General features: G+C 53.5%; 1 protein-coding gene across 3 annotated transcripts in view; it reads left to right on the forward strand.

Moving 5' to 3' along the window:
• Positions 1 to 17720, forward strand: part of RAB11FIP5 (RAB11 family interacting protein 5) — a 42877-nt gene that overhangs the window by 18885 nt on the left and 6272 nt on the right. Inside the window, exons 4-5 of one of the 3 annotated variants that reach the window (XR_010884475.1) lie at positions 8094 to 10757; positions 16327 to 16508. Coding sequence is in view for 2 of the 3 variants with exons in the window: in XM_067298406.1 (XP_067154507.1) it covers positions 8094 to 10757 (2664 nt within the window). In the remaining variant the exon portion in view is untranslated. The remainder of the gene's footprint in view (positions 1 to 8093; positions 10758 to 16326; positions 16509 to 17720) is intronic. The other 2 variants (XM_067298407.1, XM_067298406.1) reach the window with 2 other exon arrangements.

The following is a 17720-nucleotide window of genomic DNA, read 5'->3' on the forward strand; positions in this document are numbered from 1 at the left end:
TAGCCTTGGCTTTGCGGGGAGGACCGGCCTCCGTATCGAGCAGGTTTTCGCTGCCTTTTTGACTTACCCGTGGAAAGTTTTTTTTTCCCCCTGCCGCTCTCCTGATTCCGGAAACCTTAAATTTTCAGCTCCTGCCAGCTAACGAAGCGGAGTCGTATCAGTTCCCCTTCGCTCGGCGCGGATGGGTCTAGTTTAACCTGCGGCTGAGCGTGGGGAGAGAGTGTCAACAGCAGGCATGTTTGCAAGGCTGCAAAACCCAACCTGCAATTAGTTAAAAAGAGCTGTAATTAGAAAGATTCCTTAGAGTTAAGGTTTAAATTAGCCCGCAGCAAAGACACGCTTGGCATAGCCTGTCCTCAGCTACGCTCTTGCAAAACCACTGCCTTTCTGAAATAAGGAAGCAGCTCACGTCGGGCTGCTCTTAACTTCAGCTTTACGATAAGGCTCTGTTCTGTTACGGGCTTTTTCTTTTGCCGACCGGCCCGGCCTCGCCGGACCTGGCGCTGCTTCGGTCCCGGCTCAAGCGGAAGCGGCGGGGAGATAGCGTTCGCTCTTCGGCGGCTTGAAGAAACGACCGTTCGGGGTTTGTTGTTTTAAGGCTGCGCCGTCGAGAGCTGTAGGCGAGGAAGCAGCTCGGCTGGTTTGTTTGAGTCGAGGCCTGGGGCCGAAACAATCGGTTGAAGCATTTTTGGTGTTTCCTACAGCGTTATCAGAGCTGCGCAGGGGCGGCTTCCTGCGGCGTGAGCCGGGATGATAACGCGCGGCTACATCTCGCGCTGGGCGGTAGGAAAGGAGGAGGAACGGCTCCCTCTCTCTTGCGGAAACCGTCGCGTTAGCGCCGCTCGCGGGCTCTGCTTTTGTGGGAGGAACATGCGAAATCGCCCCCCGCCTCGACCGCGGCGGGGAGCGGAGCAGCCGGCCCCGGCGAGCGAGGACGGAGGATGCGCCGTGCCGGGAGAAATGGCCCCGGCCACCAAAATCCCGTCCGTCGGGAGAGGGGTCGGCGCGGGTGAGAGAGGGAGGCGAGGACGGAGGGGGAAGCAACGCGGTTATGGCGTTATTAATAGCTAAACCCCGTGCTCTGCCCTCCTGAGTTTCCTATTTAAAAGCTCCGTTGGCCCCAAATCTCCACATCCTTCCAGCTGTGGTTCCCACCCTTTGGAAAAATGTCCCGGGCTGCCGTATCGATTCCTCCCCATCCCCTTTCTGCACAAATTCCCGTAGCAGCCTCGGGCCGGCTGGCACTTGCTGGCGGCTGGGAGGAAACTCCTGATTCCCGCAGGGCCCCTAACTCCCCCCGGCCTTCGGCTTTCCCACCCTTCCCCAGGCTCCTCATTCCCGAGCTGTCCTTGCAAATCCTGGCTTGGGCTGACGGCCTGGCTTTCGCTGGCCCTGATGCCTTCATGTGCTCGTGAAAGCGAGCGGCTCGGGCACGGCCCTCCCGCGCGGATCGGCCTCTCCTAGTTCCTGCGCCAGCAGGGATTTTCCGCTCGGCCTTGGCGCGCCGGGGCCGGATTCGAGCCCTGCCTCCCCAAAGTCCTTGCTTTTCCACCACGTAGGTGGTTTTTCCTTGCCTTTACCAGCGCAGCATCAGCCGCCCTCCTGCAAACTGGGCCGCGACCGCCGCGGATGGATGTTTGGGAACTGCAGAGCCGGGATGGCCGTGCGTAGCCTGAAATTCAGGCTGCGATCCGTAGGGAGAACCTCCCTGCATTGGAACAAGCTGTTTCCAATAAACTTTCCATCAGGGGGTTGCTCAGCAGTCGGATTTCTTTTTTTCCTGCTGCTGAGAGGCTAAAACGCGCCTGTGAAGTGATGCCAAACAAATAAATGAGGGCAGAAAGGTATCCGCTATTTATTTTGGCTCGCCGAGCTGTATGTGGGGTACGGGAGGAGGAGGAGGAGGAGGGTGAGTCAGCGTTTCAATGCAGCAAAGAAAAATCTTAAACCAGGCTGCTGCAAGCGGAGGTTTCCCTCTAGAGGCATCCACCGTCCTCAGCACGGGCTCCGCGTTTGGCCGAGCGCTTGCAGCATCCCTCGGCAGAGAGACGGACCCGGATAGTTGTGGCTTCGGAAGGCAGGTCTGCTGCCAAAGCCCGGCTGACAACCATTCGAACAGGAGACTCCTATCCAGGGGGGAAAAAGGCTGAATGCGGACGGTGCAACCGGTGCATTGAAAACCCGGAGGAGAAACGCGGTTTCTGCTGCCAGGAGTTTGCAATCGGGAGCGGTCTTCTGCAAGAGGCACGGAGGCACGTTAGGAAAAGGCAGGAATGGGAACAGGCAATGGAAAGAAAACTTTGGCAGGGGATTTTGGAGGAGAAGGACCAGAATGCCACAAACAGACAGGTAGGGATGGGTGCAATTAGGGCGAGCTGCCCATCATCAGATGTCCCAGGAGGATCCAGCGTGCTGGGGAAGGAAGTTAAACCAACCAGGCCATCGGGCAGCTGCGAAGGTCGTTAGCGGGGAGCACTCATTAGGAGCCTGAAGCTGATTACTGCTCCGTGGCCATTTAGCACTTGAGCCTGGCAGAGCCAGATGGATTGAGCCTTGGTTGCTCTTGCTGCACACGAGGTGCTGCTTCAGCAGAACCATGATGAAGGATCTTAATCTGGACTCAAGCGCTGAAGTGAGCAAGCGTGAGCGGCAGGAGCGAGCGTAGGAGCGAATGGGAAGCTTTGCAGTTACCCTGACCGAGATCGCAGCCTTTCGAGTTGGATCTTGCTGCCTGCCTGCTTCCAAACGGGCAGCAGTATAACTACAGGTGATTAAACTCCCGGCTTGTTACAGCGAAATCGCTGTGAGCGTTGCAGGAAAAGGTGCAGGCAGATGGATGGCGCGGCGCTTTCCTGGGGCCAGCGGCAGGTACGCTGCCCGCGCGCGTAGCGCTGCCGTTCTTGGGTTTACAGGGGAAAACTTGCCGTGTTTTGCCCTGTTCCAGCCAGCCACGTGCTGCAGATAAAAACCCATTCGTGGACAGCGTGGAATCGCCAGGCTGGGCTTTAGGGGCTGCATGGTCAGCTCGCCCTGGGCTGCTGGTCTCAGGCAGGGCTCGGGCTCTCTGTGCCTTGGTTTTTCTTCCCCCTTGCTGAAACGGGTATAAAGGAAGTGATTCCCCGTGATATTGCTCTCGGCTGAGGCAGGAGGATATGCGAGAGCTAGAGGTGGACGCCCCAGGAGCAGGAAGGCAGAGTCTGCAAGCTGGATATCCTCGCTGTATTGTCCATATAATATAAAGGCACTGGCATTTTGGGGTCCTCTTTCCCCCCTGCTTCCCCAGTTTGGTTTGACTAGAGCCGTGTATTGGGGGAAAAACATGGTTTGCAGCAAGTGGCAGTGAACCGGCGCTGGTGCCCTCGCGCGTGTGTTCAGCTGAGGGGTCCAAGGCCACAAAACAGCCCCACCAGCTTGCTTTGTGGCTGCAGGCACTTCTGTCCTCACCGTCCTCTTTCATAAAGCCAGAGGAATCGAGCTGTTCTCTCAATATTAGCAGCATCCTTAAAATGTTGTGGATGGAAAACTCCAAATAGGCGTCGTTTCCCTTGCTGGCTGTTTTACCATTGGCTTTGGGATGATGTGGCTTGTTGGAACAGCGCTGTGCTGGCTGCCCCTGCCAGAGGGGAGTCTTAGCGTTTAGGTCCTGGGGGGAAATGGGAAGGTTTTATCCCCAGGGCACTGAGTTCCCGTCCTACGGTTAAGAAGTTACTGCTGTCACTGCAAGTTTGGCCTTAATGTGTGCAAAAACTTGGACTTTTCTTTTCCGGCCCCGAGCTGTCCCCTGCAGCTTGGAGAACCCAGCCGGGGGCTGCGTGCGACCGGCTGGTGCATCTCGCCCTTGCCGTGGGGAGGTCGTACCGCGCTTTTGCTCTGCTGCGTGCGGGGTCCTGTAGGCAGAAGCAGCGCTGACCCGACGAGCGAGTTGGCCGGTAGCGGCTGTGCGCGTGGTGGAGGCAGATGCTGGCAGCCTGCACAGCTGGCCGCAGTGACCTTTGGAGTGTGAGCAGATGCCTGTGCTATCACCAGCCGTACCATAAAACCCCACTCGGGTATCTGTCAAGCTTCACCGTAAAGCTAGCTGGCTTTTGCACCCATTTCTCCACCTGCAAAAAAAGACATTTGCCAGGCCTGGGTAGAGCAGTTTAGCTGCAGTGACGGAGAATTTGGGAGAGATGGGCTGCCCCATCTGCTCTCCCAAACATTCACGTGCTACACCGCCATGGCCTCGTGGCAATAGCAATAGCGAGGATGCCCTAGGTACAGTCTGAAGTGGGTCTTGTGGTATCTTGGGCATGCTGTGGGCAGGATGCAACCTTGGAGCGCCCCGTCTTTGCACCGTGCCCAGAGAGGTTTGCTCCCAAGCGCAGAGAGGCTGCCGGTCTCCCTGGGGCGATTTGTGCCTAGAGCTGCAGCACCTTCTCCATCAACTTCTCCCATCGCTTCTCCAGGAGGTTTTATTTTCACCGAGGAGCCAGGGCTTAAAATGCAGCGGAAGAAACAGGCCACTTGGAGAGTTAACTTCCATGGAGCTGCGTGCCCAGCTGCCGCGATGGCGTTTTCCACCCCGCTGCATTGATCCCCGTGGAGAGCCAGCAGTGGATGGCTGGGCTGTGCGGGGACAGGACCGGGCCCCGTGCCACAGCCACCACTGCTGCTTTGTGACAGCAGGAGAGGGCACCCACGAGCTGTCTCTGCCCGCAGCACCAAGTGGGTGCTCAGCTGCTGATTTGAGTGGAAGAGGTTTCAGGGCTTCTTTTTGTGCCTGAGCTGCTGGTTTTGCTAAGTGGTATCTGCAGTGCTGTGTGATGTGTGCTGCAGTTGATCTGGTTGCAGGCAAATGCCCTTCAAATACCACCTTTTAGCCCCAAACTGACACCAAATTATATGGTTGGTAACAGATGCCATTTCATGCGTGAAAGCACCCTGGCCCAGGCTTTCCAGCTCTGGTGACAGGGTTAAAAAAATGGTTTAAAAACTGCCCTGTGGTGGGAAGGAGGAGCAGGAGACTCAGGGCTGGAGGCGCAGGAATCGCTCTGCGAGAGCCCGTCACACACGGCAGCAGCAGTGTCACCTGGGGACAGGGGCTCTGTCCTCGAAGACCAAACCTCACGTGCGGGTTTGGTGGGAATTGCCTCTCCTTCCACAGCTGCCTGCTGGATCCCCCCGATCCCCCTGCGAGGGCACGGGGTGACCCAAGGCACCCCGGAGATCAGCCGCTCGCTTGCCTGTGCGTGAGTTACCTACCTGAAAACCAGGCAGGAGGAGGCTTCAGTGGCATTGACTGAATAAATAAGCACCTTTCCAAGGTGCTCTGGTCCTCACATCTTGGTACCCCTCTTAAGCCTCCAGTGGGAAGTTTTGGTACAGAAACCTCATTCTTTGAGGATGGTGAAGGTTCACAAGCCCTAACAGCCTCCTGCCTTTGACAGCAAACCACACCTGGCTCAACCGTTTCGTGTAACTGCAGTGTGAGGGCTTGTAGGGCTTGAAATGGTGAGTTAAAATCAGCTTATTTGGAAGAAATCATGTCAACGCTGCCCTGGTCCCGATTTCTTTTGGCTAGTTGAGGGATTTTTTTTTTTTATTTTTATTTTTTATTTATGTGTGTGTGTGAGGGCTAAGTCAGTATGGGTTGCTCCCAGTGGAAAGTCCTTTTAAGTTTATCAGGGTATTTGGGGGGCTCTGCTACGTGGAGCTTTGGAGCCACCAGAAGAGACGGGAAGTGGGTGCTTCCCTGTTGCCACAGTCCATGCATCCTCCTGCCAGTCCACGCACCACTTGTGGTCAGAGGTGTGCTGCCCGCTCATGGCCCTGCCTGCTCTGGAGACAACTGCTGATGACTGCTCCTTCCCCACGTCACTGACGTTTGCCTCAGGATGGCATTTTTGCACTGTAAAATACTTTCAAGTTTGTTTTTGGTGACAGAGCCACCCCTAAAAGCAGGTGAAAATGGTTGTCCAAGCAACTTTGCCATTTGGTTCCCTTCTGCATCCAGTGTTCACGTGGCTTATTAAGAGCTACTGCATTGGCCATGCATCCGCTTTGCAGAGAGGAGGCTGCCACATCCCGCGCAGCACCCGGGAGCAGGGGCGGTTGCATGGCCACGTGCCATTGTGGAAATGTGCTTTGTGGTTCGCTCGCAACCTCTTGCCGGCCAGTTGCAAGTCACAGACCATGAGGGGGAGATGTTCTCCAGGCTCTCTGATGGTTGAGCTGGTTGTGGTGTTACGGGTTCACGGGGTAAAATGCAGCGCTCCTTTAGCGGAGACAGAACGAAGTTGGAAGAGGAGAAGGGGCTTAGCAAAGGTGAGTCCCGGACGTGGGTCCTGCACGGGGAGAAGCCTGGCTCTCCGTGAAGGCTGAGTCCTCGTGGAGAGCCAGCCCAGGCCCCTTGTGAGGGGTGCGGGAGGACAGGTGGCCTGGGGCTCAAAGGCCACGTGCTGACCGCGGGTGACCTTCTGGTGTTGCTTGTGATCCCTACAAGCAGCTTGGCTGAGGCAGGCTCATACCACAGTGTAGCTCAAGAGCTGGAGATGATGGGGCACACCATGCATATTGGCAAAACAGTGCAATTCTGTCTTTTGCAAGGACTGATGGCTGAAAATAGAGGAGAAAACTGTGTTTTCCCCCTCCGTTAATTCTCCTGTAAGCAGGCACCTCACCTTTTGGCCACATCTAGGTGTGCTGTTGTGGCCAATGCAGAATGAAATAATATCTATAGTTTGTTTTTTTTTCGCTGCCGGTGCTGAGTGCCCCAACCGTGGGGCCGGGATTGGGAGGAAAGGGGGCCTGGGTGGCTTCTGGCAGTGATAAGTCAAGGGGAAGGGGATCAGGAGGAGGAAGCCGACAGTCGGAGCACTGGCAGGGGTGCAGGACGTCCAAGCTGTGTCCTTCATGGTGTGAAAACCTTCAGGACGGCCGACGCTTGCCTGCCTCCCCCAGCCTGGCAAAGCTGTCCTTGGTGGTGGCGAGTACGTTGATAGAGGAGTTTCCAAAAGAACAAAAAGGTAAATTTAGTCCTTTTTCAAAGGCAGCAAAGAACAGGCAGCCTGACTTCAGGCTGAGTGGGAAAATATGTCCACAGAAGGAGATCAACAGTTTGAGTTTAGGATGTGCCAAGATCCTTCCCTCCTCTTGGGGTCCCACGTGGGGGTTCGGGCATCTTGGGCACTCGGGCCAGAAGTGACTTGATGAAGGGCATCCGGGGAGGCTTGACAGAGTCAAGAACGGGGCCGGAGTCCCTTGTGTGCCCATCCCACGTCCTGGCCACACGCTCTGTCTCACTTGGCTCTTATTCCTTGTTCACCGGTCACCACGGTAGCTCTCCCACTTGTGAGAGAGGGAGCACCACTGCCACTGGCTTCCTGATAGGTAGCCAAACAAGTAACGAGACACTGGAGTAAACTGGGAAAGGCTTACTCTTGTGTGCTCTTACTGGCTTAAGCAGACCTTAGCCAAGAGCTCAGCTGGGCTCCTCGTGTGCCATCTGCCCTCGGTCCGCACCAACATCTGGACAAAGAATAAGCCGAGTCCTTGGGCCACGGGAGGTGGAATAAACCTCTCTAGCTCCTGAGTTTTAGGGACTGCTTAAGCAAGAAGGGGTAAATTTAGAAAACTGTTCTAAAACAAGGGCTGCTCTTTCCTTTTTGTAGTGCATGCCCTTTCCATGCATTTACTCCATAATCATTGCTCTGCCTAACAAGAGAGAAGAGTATGTATTTGATCATTGCATTGCTTTGAACTGAAGCGTTTGTAGTGTATGTGGTGTATGCTTACAGCACTGTCACAGCATTAACCAGGAGGACTGTTTTGTCTTCCCTCCACAGCCTGGAAGTGTCTCCTCAGGTAGAAACCAGCTCAGATGCTCCTTCTCATATTTCTCCTTGCTCCCCTGCCCAGTTTCCTCCTGCCGCTGTAGCCCATCTCGCTAGCATGCTTAGCGCTAACCTCTCTCCCGCTATTGGAGAAAGTCAATCTGGATGCTTGTCCCCTACCAATCCATTCCTCAACTCCCTGCAGAGCAATCCTTTCTTTGAGGACCTCCTCGCTGACCAGGTACTAAATTCTCCTTCACCTACTCACTTTTTCTCTAGTTTCCCGTCTGGGCCGCATGCTTCAACAGAGGTCGCTGGGAGCTTTTATTCCTCTGAGGATTGCAGTCCCTCTGCCTCCCTAAGAGTTAAAGATCCAGAGAGGGAATCTCCAGCCAAAAGCATTTGTGTGCCCGTTCCAGAAACTACTCCCCCAGCACAAGGAGACCTTGCTCCTCCAGATGAGAAACCTGCTGTTCCTCCTCCCCTCTCGGAGTGGGACGATACTTTTGATGCCTTTGCTACCAGCAGGCTCAAACCAGAACTGAAGAAAGAAAATTTATTTGCTTCTGTAGCAGTGGAGGGCATGGCTTTCATTGACGATCCAGATGCAGCTAGTCCAACAGAAAGGTCAACAGACCTGGCTGACGAGAATGGGACAAAGGCATTTGAAAAGGCTGATTCCCAAATTATCAATGAAATGCCCACAAGTCTACGGTCCTGGACAAATTTCTCCAGTTTAGATGTGGGGGCGAACTTGGTGAGCACAACCCAGGAAGCAACTGTGATAGAAGATGTGTTGAGCCCTGTGTCTGCAGGATCGATGGGAAGGAGGAAAAGCAGCACGCCTACAGTTTGGACAGCCACTTTTGCATCAGGAAATCCAGGGGAGAAGGAAACTTCAACACAACTAACTGCTGAAAATATTGCCAGGGAGGAACGGGATAGTAATGAGGAAGAACTCACTAGTGCAGGGGAAAACGGATGGATGACCATAGCCACTGAAACGGCTTCTGATCTGTCAGAAAGTGCCCAAAATGCATTTGAGAGGGAGCACAGAGATCAGGAGAGCGTGTTTGGACAACGGCCATTCCTTAATGAAGGCATCTTCAAAGAGAAGAGCAGTTCTCACGCTGCCACGTCCATGCTTCCCAGAAGCAACTTCACCCCCCAGAATCCCTCTGAAATGCCTCCCGGGAGCAACGTCGCCGCCGTGCCCCCACGGGTGCTCGGAGATGTGGCAGCGAAACAGTTCCCCACAGCACCCAAGCCGGAGAAGGCACCCCAGGGTGCTGGTAGTGAAGAGGAAATGTTCGACATACGGACGTCAGTCTACCGGCTCCAGGCTAGCATGCGACTAGAGGCCAGAGAAAGTCGTGCAAAAGTCAGCCCAGATGTTCACGAGGGGCACACGTGCCCCTCTCCATGGACTGGTATCCGAGAGAGGGAAGAGACGGCAGCTGGCTCGGACGTGCCGATGGCTGCACCGCCCCCCAAACCTCCACGGTGGTTCGCGGCTGTGGGCAGCAGAAGGGAAGGTGAGGAGGACGCTCCCAACCTGCAGCTGGGGCCGCAAGGCGGTGAGGACCAGCAGGAAAACGCGGCGGGCCCGAAGGTGGAAGCAGTGCTGCCAAGGGCCTGGCTGAGCCGCGAGCCCTCTGTCCCGGCAGCTCCCAGCCTGCCTGCGCTCGGCACCACGGGAATTGAAGCCGGGAGCAAGTTTCCGGTCACCAAGGATGCCGACTCTGCCGCTGAAGACTTGGTGGCTAATTTGGAGGCAAGAGCTCCCGAGCTGGCAAAACAGGACAACTCTTTGGGGGAAAACCCGTTTGAGAGAAGTGAGACGGATGTGGCTGAGCAGTTTGAGACTTGCCCGTCCAAATTCTCCCTCGATGGATTAGGCCTGTCAGGTGCCGATGGGAGCTCCAGCCAGCCAAGCTTATCTGCTGTAATTGGGGCCGTCCAGCCGCAGCCACTCGCCTCGATACGCTCCTCTGGGCCGGCAGACGGTGCCGAGTGGCCGACGGCCCCAGAGCAGGAGCTGTTCCCCGAGAAGCTCGTTCCCTCGGGACTAACCCCATCTTCCAAACTAGACTCAGGCCAACCGGAAAGCTTCTGGACGGCTCTGGAAGAGCAAGAGCCGGCGGGTTGCCCTCCAGGTCCCAGCCAGGCTGCTCGACCTGAAAGGTTAGCGCGTGGGGAGAGTCCGCCCCAGCCGGAGCCGGAGATGGCGTGGGGAGACGGTGAGGGGCGGTGTGGGCTGGCAGCCGGCCCCGGTGGGCAAGCACGAGGCTGGCCCGAGCCTCGTGGCCCTGAGGTGGTGGCAGGCCCTCCCCGGGAGGCAGAGCAGGGCAGGCATTCGTCTAGCGAGCCCGAGGGGCCGCTGGGGCCGTGGCGTAGGTGGTCAGCAGACTGCAGGATAGACTTCAAGAAGGCCGATTTCTGGAAGCCAGATAGAGCAGAGGAGAGGAGTGAGCAGGATGCTTCAGCCCCAGGCAATCCTTTTGCTCCAGCAGTCAGCCCAAATGCCCCAACGAATCCCTTTGTGGAAAAGCCACCAGACACCCTCCCTGTTCGAGCTGTACTATCCGTAAGGCCTGGTCAGGGAGGCTTCAGCTCCACAGACGTCCACGAGGAAGCTCTTCAGGAAGGCTTCCAGCCCACTAACCTCCCCAGGGACCAGCTAGGCAAGCCTCCTTTCCTGCATGACAGCCAGCCTTTGGCCTTCTCCACCCCTTTCCCCGTGGCTGCAACTAACCCTAAACAGTTTGATTTCCCTTCCCCTGTTGCGTGCCCCGCAAGTAGTGGGGTCCCTGCCGTGACCAGCCACGCAGCAGCCCAGCCCTGCCCTTTGCTGCAGTCCGGTGACACACAAGCTTCAGCGCTCGTGGTTTTGCCCAGGGAGACACAGCCAGCTGAGAAGCCCTTTTTCCAGCAGACGACCAGGTGAGCACTCCGGGGAAGGCGAAGGGTGTGTATTTGGTAGAGGTTAACCCTGTCTCCCTTCTGCTGGGGGGCCACTAAGTGGGCCCCGAGTCAGCGTCAGCGGGTCATAGTTGTGTTGACTCGAAGGAGGCCGCTGCATGTGTTGCTGCGTGTCCTCTCTTCCTGACCTTCCCGTATTGAATGAAAACCTGTGGTCCCAGAGAGTCTTGCCTGAACAGCTTAAACCCTTGGCGCTCTCGGATCAGGATGGAGAATGGCCACTGGTATCCTGTGTTTGCTCTAAACTAGGGTGAGTGGTTTCAAATGCATCCAAGATTTGCCCCAGCTGAAAATTCAGCCACAGCAGAATTGCAGCCGCATTTCACTCGGTGCTATTTTTGGCTCCATCATCTTCCCTGTGCTTGCAAAATAGGTACCTTTTCCATGTCTGCCTGGAGAGCTTCCAGCCATTAATGCTCTCATGAGTTCCTTCATGGCATGTTTGCAGCTATTGCCCCTTCCATTTTCATTAATTCAGCTTTGGTTTCTTTCCTTTTTAAATGACCATCAGGTACTAAAAACTTTCTTCTCTCCATAGCCAAAGCAAAAGTAGTTTCACTGGGGCAGTGGCAAAGTGCCATTCTCCCCTCTCTCCTGCCAAGATGCCTGTTGGTAAAGAAGAAAGTAGGACTTAGCCTTGAGGATAACCGGAAGGGGTGGGGGTACTGTGGCAGTGTATCAGAGGAAAAGAAGGTCTGTTCCTCCTCCCAGATCAGTCTTGAGCTTGTAGAAGTGCTGTGAAGCAGAGGAGGATGCTGAGTGTAAGGCCTCAAGTCTTCTGCTCTAGGTTCTCCAGTTCATCTGATTTCCCTGGTACACCTTCCTCCAGCCTGCTTAGGGCAGGAGAAGATTGTCATGGGATCCATGTACTTGGAGTATCAAGGATCCAGTTGTTTGTATTTGGAAGCTCTTACAGCTTAAGTGGGAACCAGGTGTACCTGCTTCTTCTAGCACTGGTTTGATTTGCCTCACTTCTGTGACAGAAAGCAAAATGGAGCTTCATGGGGACACTGAAATGATAAAATCCCTTCTGGCCTAAAAATGGTAGTGGTCATGTCCCTAGGAAGAGGGAGCCCATGAGAATGGGGTCAGTGGAAGTTAACCTGAGCCATAGTCCTTCTGTATGGAGATCCCTCCTTGGCTTGAGGGTGGGTTTGGTGTGCAAAATGGTCTCAGGAGCAGACACCAACAACAGACTAGTCTGTTAAGTGATTTTGTTTTGTTTTGTTTTTTCCTTTCTTGTTGCCAGAACCTCAAATCCTTCTTAATTGGATTATTTATTCTCCAACAGATAACCTTGTTCAAAATCTGCAGATAGCAAGTATACAGAAACCTCTTGATTTTTGTTAATGGAAAGAGAAGTGTCCTGCAGTCCCAGAGGGTAAAATTAGGTAAAGAGAGGAGTGTAGTCCCAGGACCCTCTCTGTAGATATTACACGCTCACTGTCACCTTAGGACTTGACCATGCATCCATCCAAGGCCTGACAGACCTGTGGGATGAAAGTGGGCTTGGATCCAAGTCATCATATCTGTGCTGGGTTCTGTCATGTTACATGCCTAAGAAGTTCTTTAACCTCTTCTGTGGTTTCTCTACCTGTAAAATGTGGATGTTTTCTTGCTGCTGTAATTCAAGAGTCTTTGAAGAGTTACCTGAGGTCTCTGTGGGAGGCTCTGAGGATATGCACTTCATTACAGAGCTGGGGATATGTGCTTCCCCCCATTTGTCATGGAAGCAAGGCAAGGAGGAAGGGCCCTTCTCCTGGTTCCTGTGATGTGGCTTGCCTTTCCTAGAAGCATCTGCTAATAGGATGGTCAGTGGTAGGTACAAAAAAAAAGAAAAAGGTACAGAAGAGGTGGAAGAAGAAAGAAAAGGCTTCAAACCAAGAGCAGGAATTGAAGGCTTACTGGGAGAAAAGTCTCCCTCTTCCATCAGAGAAAGGAAGAGCTGGTGTCTGGTGTGGGTGATCCAGGGAGTCTCTGATGGAGTGGTGTCGTTTGCCCTTATTGGGGAGGAATGGCAAAATGGGTGTGGGGAGCCATGTCCCCTCCTCAGTGACCAGAGCAGCTCTCTGCTAGTCTCATCTTGTTAGAGATGGCAGATCAAATGGAAAACTCGTATCTGTGACTGATGCTGGTATGGACTGGGCCAGGACTCCCACCTAGACTGGCCAGGGGACTGCCTGGTCACAGCAAGCTGGGAGGTTGTGTCCTCCTGGAACGACTCCTTGTGCACTGTACTTGAAGATGTAGCTGGGGAACCCTGAGTCGAGAAAAGCGCCTGCTCATTGCATTGGCAGAGCATTCCCTGCCCTCCTGCAGCAAGGGAGGGCCCTCATCGCAAAACCCAAGTGATTGGGTAAGGCAGGATCCTCAAAGCATCAGTCACAACAATCAGGTGTACAGAGGCTCCCTGTTCCACCCTTTGGGGAAGGGCAGGAGAGCAGCTTCAGTGCTGGGAAGGCCTCTCTGGTTGCATCCCCCTGTACAGGTGGAACCCAAAGGACAGGCCACGATAGTGATTTGGGAACTCCCCTGGCCTGGAGAAGCTTAGCACTTATGAAGCTTCTTACAAATTGGTCAGGAACTGTGAAATGTGTGACCACTACAGCAGGTTATGGCACTTGCAGGTGATGGGACTGGAAACATCAGTGGTGCTGAGGTTGTATTGCCACATGCCGCTTTGCGCCTTCTGATGTTGACAGCACACCAGAACTGTAACTTCCTGAAAATGAGGTTCCAAGCTAAGTCATAAGCTGGTCTTTGGCATCTGAACTTAATCCTTGTGGAACTCTTGCTGCTTGGAGAACAGTTTGCCACATCCACCACTGCAGCAGTGCCACAGATAGACTTAGGAGGAGAGTTGCTGCTCTCATGTTCAGTCATTCCCTTTCCTCCCATAGACCTTTCTCCAATGAGGTCAGGCCCCCAGGTGCTGTGTGCTGCTTCAGGCACAGCAGATTATCCACTAGAAACTGGGAGACTGACTTGCTTAGATTTGTCCTGTATTGTTGTGTCCTCTGAGAAGCATTTTAATAGGAGATATAGACATTACTTCCAAACTGCTGTAGGGAAGTTCCTCCGGTTCTTCCACTGTGCTCAGCAATAACCTTGGGAGCATCACTGAAAGCCATGCTGCAACACAGGATTTGCTCAGGAGATGGAGAAAGGGAGAGGGGCCAGGGCTTTGCCTCTTGTCTTGAGGTGTTTCATCTTAAACCTGTTAAGATTCATCTTAAACCTCTGAACTTTCAAAGTGTGAGATTGGAAGCACTCTGCCAGTATTAGAGGGACGATCTCCCTTGTCCATAAAAAGCACAGCACTTCCAGGAGTTGGGAGAGGATTCCTTCTCTGTTCCTTTACATTTTTAGGGGGTTCTGTTTCTTACCATATTGGTAACTTAGCTTTATTTTATAGCAAAGTGAATATGACACTCGGATTCTGTATAAGTACATTTTACAAAGGATTCTCCCAGGCAGTTTTCTGAAGTGGTATTGAAAAGTCAGTTTTCATTCTTACCTCTAGTGGCTACTTCCTTTCAAACTTTTGACCTGTCAGTTCATCAGGAAGCCTCCAGGTGCTCTGATGTGCAGTGAAGGCATTCCTGTATCTCTGTCATGAAAAACATAGTAAATCGTGACAGATCTAGGGAAACAAGTGAAGGTTTGAGAGCAGGATTGGAAGCTGCTATCTTGAGCTGTAACCCACTCCTCTCCCCCGCAAAGAGGGCTTATACAGAAATGTCACTCATGTCCCATCCTCCACCTAGAAGGAACAGATCAGAAGGGGCCACTTGGATCACCATGGTTGCTTCTGGACAGCAAGTCAAGGCAGAGGCAGAGCTGGTCACCTGGGTTTCAGTTAGAGTGCGTCTCTGGGAGCTAGAGCTAGAGCCTGTTGGTGATGGAGGAGTCGTGCCCCGAGGCTTTGCCAGTTCCTCATTGCTCCCCTGCCTGCTTGGCGAAAGTGCAAGGCCTCGCGGTTGGATCACTACAGGAGAGTAACAATGAGGAGGATCTGTCGTGACATGCTCGCTTGTGGTCACATGGAGATGTGGTAGTGGATTAGGCAGGTCTTTGGTGTGATCAGTTATTTCTGCTCTCAAATTCACACTCATGCTGGCAGGTTGAAACAGGTCCAGCTTCTCGGCAGATCCATCAGGACTTCAGACGTGGCTGTGAAGCATGAAGCAATCTCTGCTCGCATGGATGTACCCTGGTGCCCGACTCTCCTGGAATGTGACACTGGTGGAGGCATGCCTCTTGCTTTCGGAGCCTCTGAGTGACAAGCCGAGGGGGCAAGCCCCCAGGCTCTGCTCAGCAGGAGCTGTGCACTGCCCTGCAGCCTGCAGCTTCTCCTGCCGTTGGGAAGCAATGGCAAGGAATGAGATCATTATCTTTTTTAAAAAATACCTTTCCTGCTCTGCAGCTGGCAGAGGTTTAAGCAAGCAGCACCAGTACTTCTGTTTCTTAAAGGATTGGCAACAAGCAACTGTTCAGGATCTCCGCAAGGCCTCCATTTCTCACCTTGCTTTATGGCATAACAAAAGGATGTAGCTAACTGCTTGAACGCTTTAGCATAGTGTCACGGTGTTTGCAGCTGTACTGGTGAAGGGTGTTAATTCAGGGTGGATACAGAATGGCGACTTCTCCAACTCCAGACTTTGTCACTGGGTTCCTGCAAAGGCTCACGGGATCATTCTCCATTCTTTCAAGCTGTCTGTGAAACCTGAACTCCATCCCTGGATTTGGACACGTCTGGTACGGAGTGTTAATGCTTTGGCTTCTTGACACTGGTTGGTGGCTATGATTGCTGTCCTCTCCTAGAAAATGGATTACAGGAGTCATTGTCATTGTTGAAGAGAACTTTCTAGATGTGCTCCATCAGCACAATGGAGAGATTGCTTGCTACATCCTGATCCTGTCACCACTGACAAGGCACGGAGACACCGTCCTTGGGAATCGGGCCATCTACATGACCTTCATCTCAGCCTCACTGGTTAGCTCTGAGCTGGAGCAGGGTTGAAACATCATTTCTTCTCCCATCTGAGTCTAACCTTGCCAGATGGGTGGCAAAATCAGAAATGGAAGGGGCAAAGACCCAGTTTTGACTTTTGGTGGTGTGTGAAAGGACCCAAGAACATGTCCAGGAGGATTGTTTTCCTCTCTGCCTGGAGACTTTGGAAGTAGGAGCAGATTCTCCATCCTGTGGCCCGAGCATATTCAGATGGGCTGGTATTCCAAAATCCCATCTGGCCTGAAAACAGCCTTCTGAAAGTAGATGCTGGTCACTGTGATCTTAACATTTGAAAAGGTCCCTCTTCTGCTTGCTCTGTTCCTGTTGTTGCAGCATCCCGCAGCACTGCTAGAGCACAGAAGCTCTATGGGCTGCTGAGAGGACGTTTCCCTTCTCACAAGGGGCAGTTCTTAACTTGTTATGTAGGTATGGCTTTCAGGTAGGACTGCTGACTTCCTTTTAAAAAAAAAAAACAAAAAAAACCCCAAAACCTTTAAGTTACTTGCTCTGCTTTAGAGATGGAAAGAAAGCACAACCTGGTGGTTAGAGCACAAGCTGGACTTGAGGGGTCTGTACCAACCTGGCTGACAGCTCACACTGTGATGGTGGGCATTATTCCTCCTCCTACAACCCAGGACACCGACACCTGAGGTCCCCATCTGTGAATATGGACTGAGCTTTCCTGTCTTGCTTGAGAGGTGAGGCGCTGCGAGCTCCTGGGCTGCAGGATGTTCCCCTTCCCCTGCAGTGCTGTTTGGGTGCACAGTGGGTGCGAATTCCCTTTTCAGGGCAGCCGCTGCACCTGACAAGCACAGAGCCTTTGTGGAGCCCTTGGGTAGATGTTAAGCTCTTATGCCCTGAGTACTGGCACACAGGACTTGCTGATCCTTGCAGGAAAGTAGCGTCAGGTCACTTCTCTTTCCATCACTCTGAAAAATAAACACTCTTTGTTTAAGCCCAGAAGCAATATGAAATGTTTGGATGAACTGAAACAGCTTAACTGTGATGAACAGTGAGGCAAAAATAGATGAAAATAAAATTCCCTCATAGCTGGCAAAGAAGGTGCATTCAGACACGGTGTCCTTACCCTCCGTTTTGGCTAATGTATCTCAGGGCAAATTCTGTGGTACCCGCAAGGCTGGTGGCGTGAGTCCTCATGCCTGCAGCTCAGTGCCTTTGTGCGAGAGGCCAACACGGGATGGTGGGGTGCATCGCTTTGTGCAGCGCATCCAGCTTACGACTGGCCCCTGGTCGTGATCACAGTGGCGCTGTGTCTCGCAGAAGTTTCCCTTTGATGTGAAGTGGAGGAGGAGGGAAAACAATTTTTGCCTTTGTAATCCTGAAGGTCTGACGTAAGGTCAGATAACCGCTGGGAGCTAGCGGTGGCAGTGGGGCCCGCGTGTCGGGGCGGGCAGAGGTTAAAGGCATTAGATAGTGCGGGAACTGGTGGTTATAGTGGTACAGGATCATCAGTGAATCATCAGTGGTAACTCCAGACACAAATCTTGGGGCTCCTACGCAGCCAAATACCCATCTGAGCAATGGCCGTAGCAGCCCCTGATTGCATTGGCCTTGGGTCAGATTTCCCCCAGCTGTGCTGAGACCTGTCAATCAGGACACACAGTGCTCTCGGTGTGGACTGAGCAGTGTAGGTGTGTGAACAGGGCTGGGGCCTGGGTCTGTGTCTTGGCTGAGCACTGTGTCCCGGTGCTCCATATTGGCACAGATCCCATCTCTGCCTGGAGATGGTGCTGGAGAGCTCTCTGGGCTGCCTGCTTTACAGGACTCTGGCTCTTCTCTCTCTCCTCAGAGCAGGTGAGCTTTGAGGAGCATGTGTTTAGAGGATCGAGCTGTGTGGAGCTGACTAAATCTGATAAGTGGGTCCCATCCCCATAAAAAAAAAACCTTAG

This window comes from Apteryx mantelli, chromosome 5, assembly GCF_036417845.1.
Source record: "Apteryx mantelli isolate bAptMan1 chromosome 5, bAptMan1.hap1, whole genome shotgun sequence".
Taxonomy (NCBI): Eukaryota; Metazoa; Chordata; class Aves; order Apterygiformes; family Apterygidae; genus Apteryx; species Apteryx mantelli.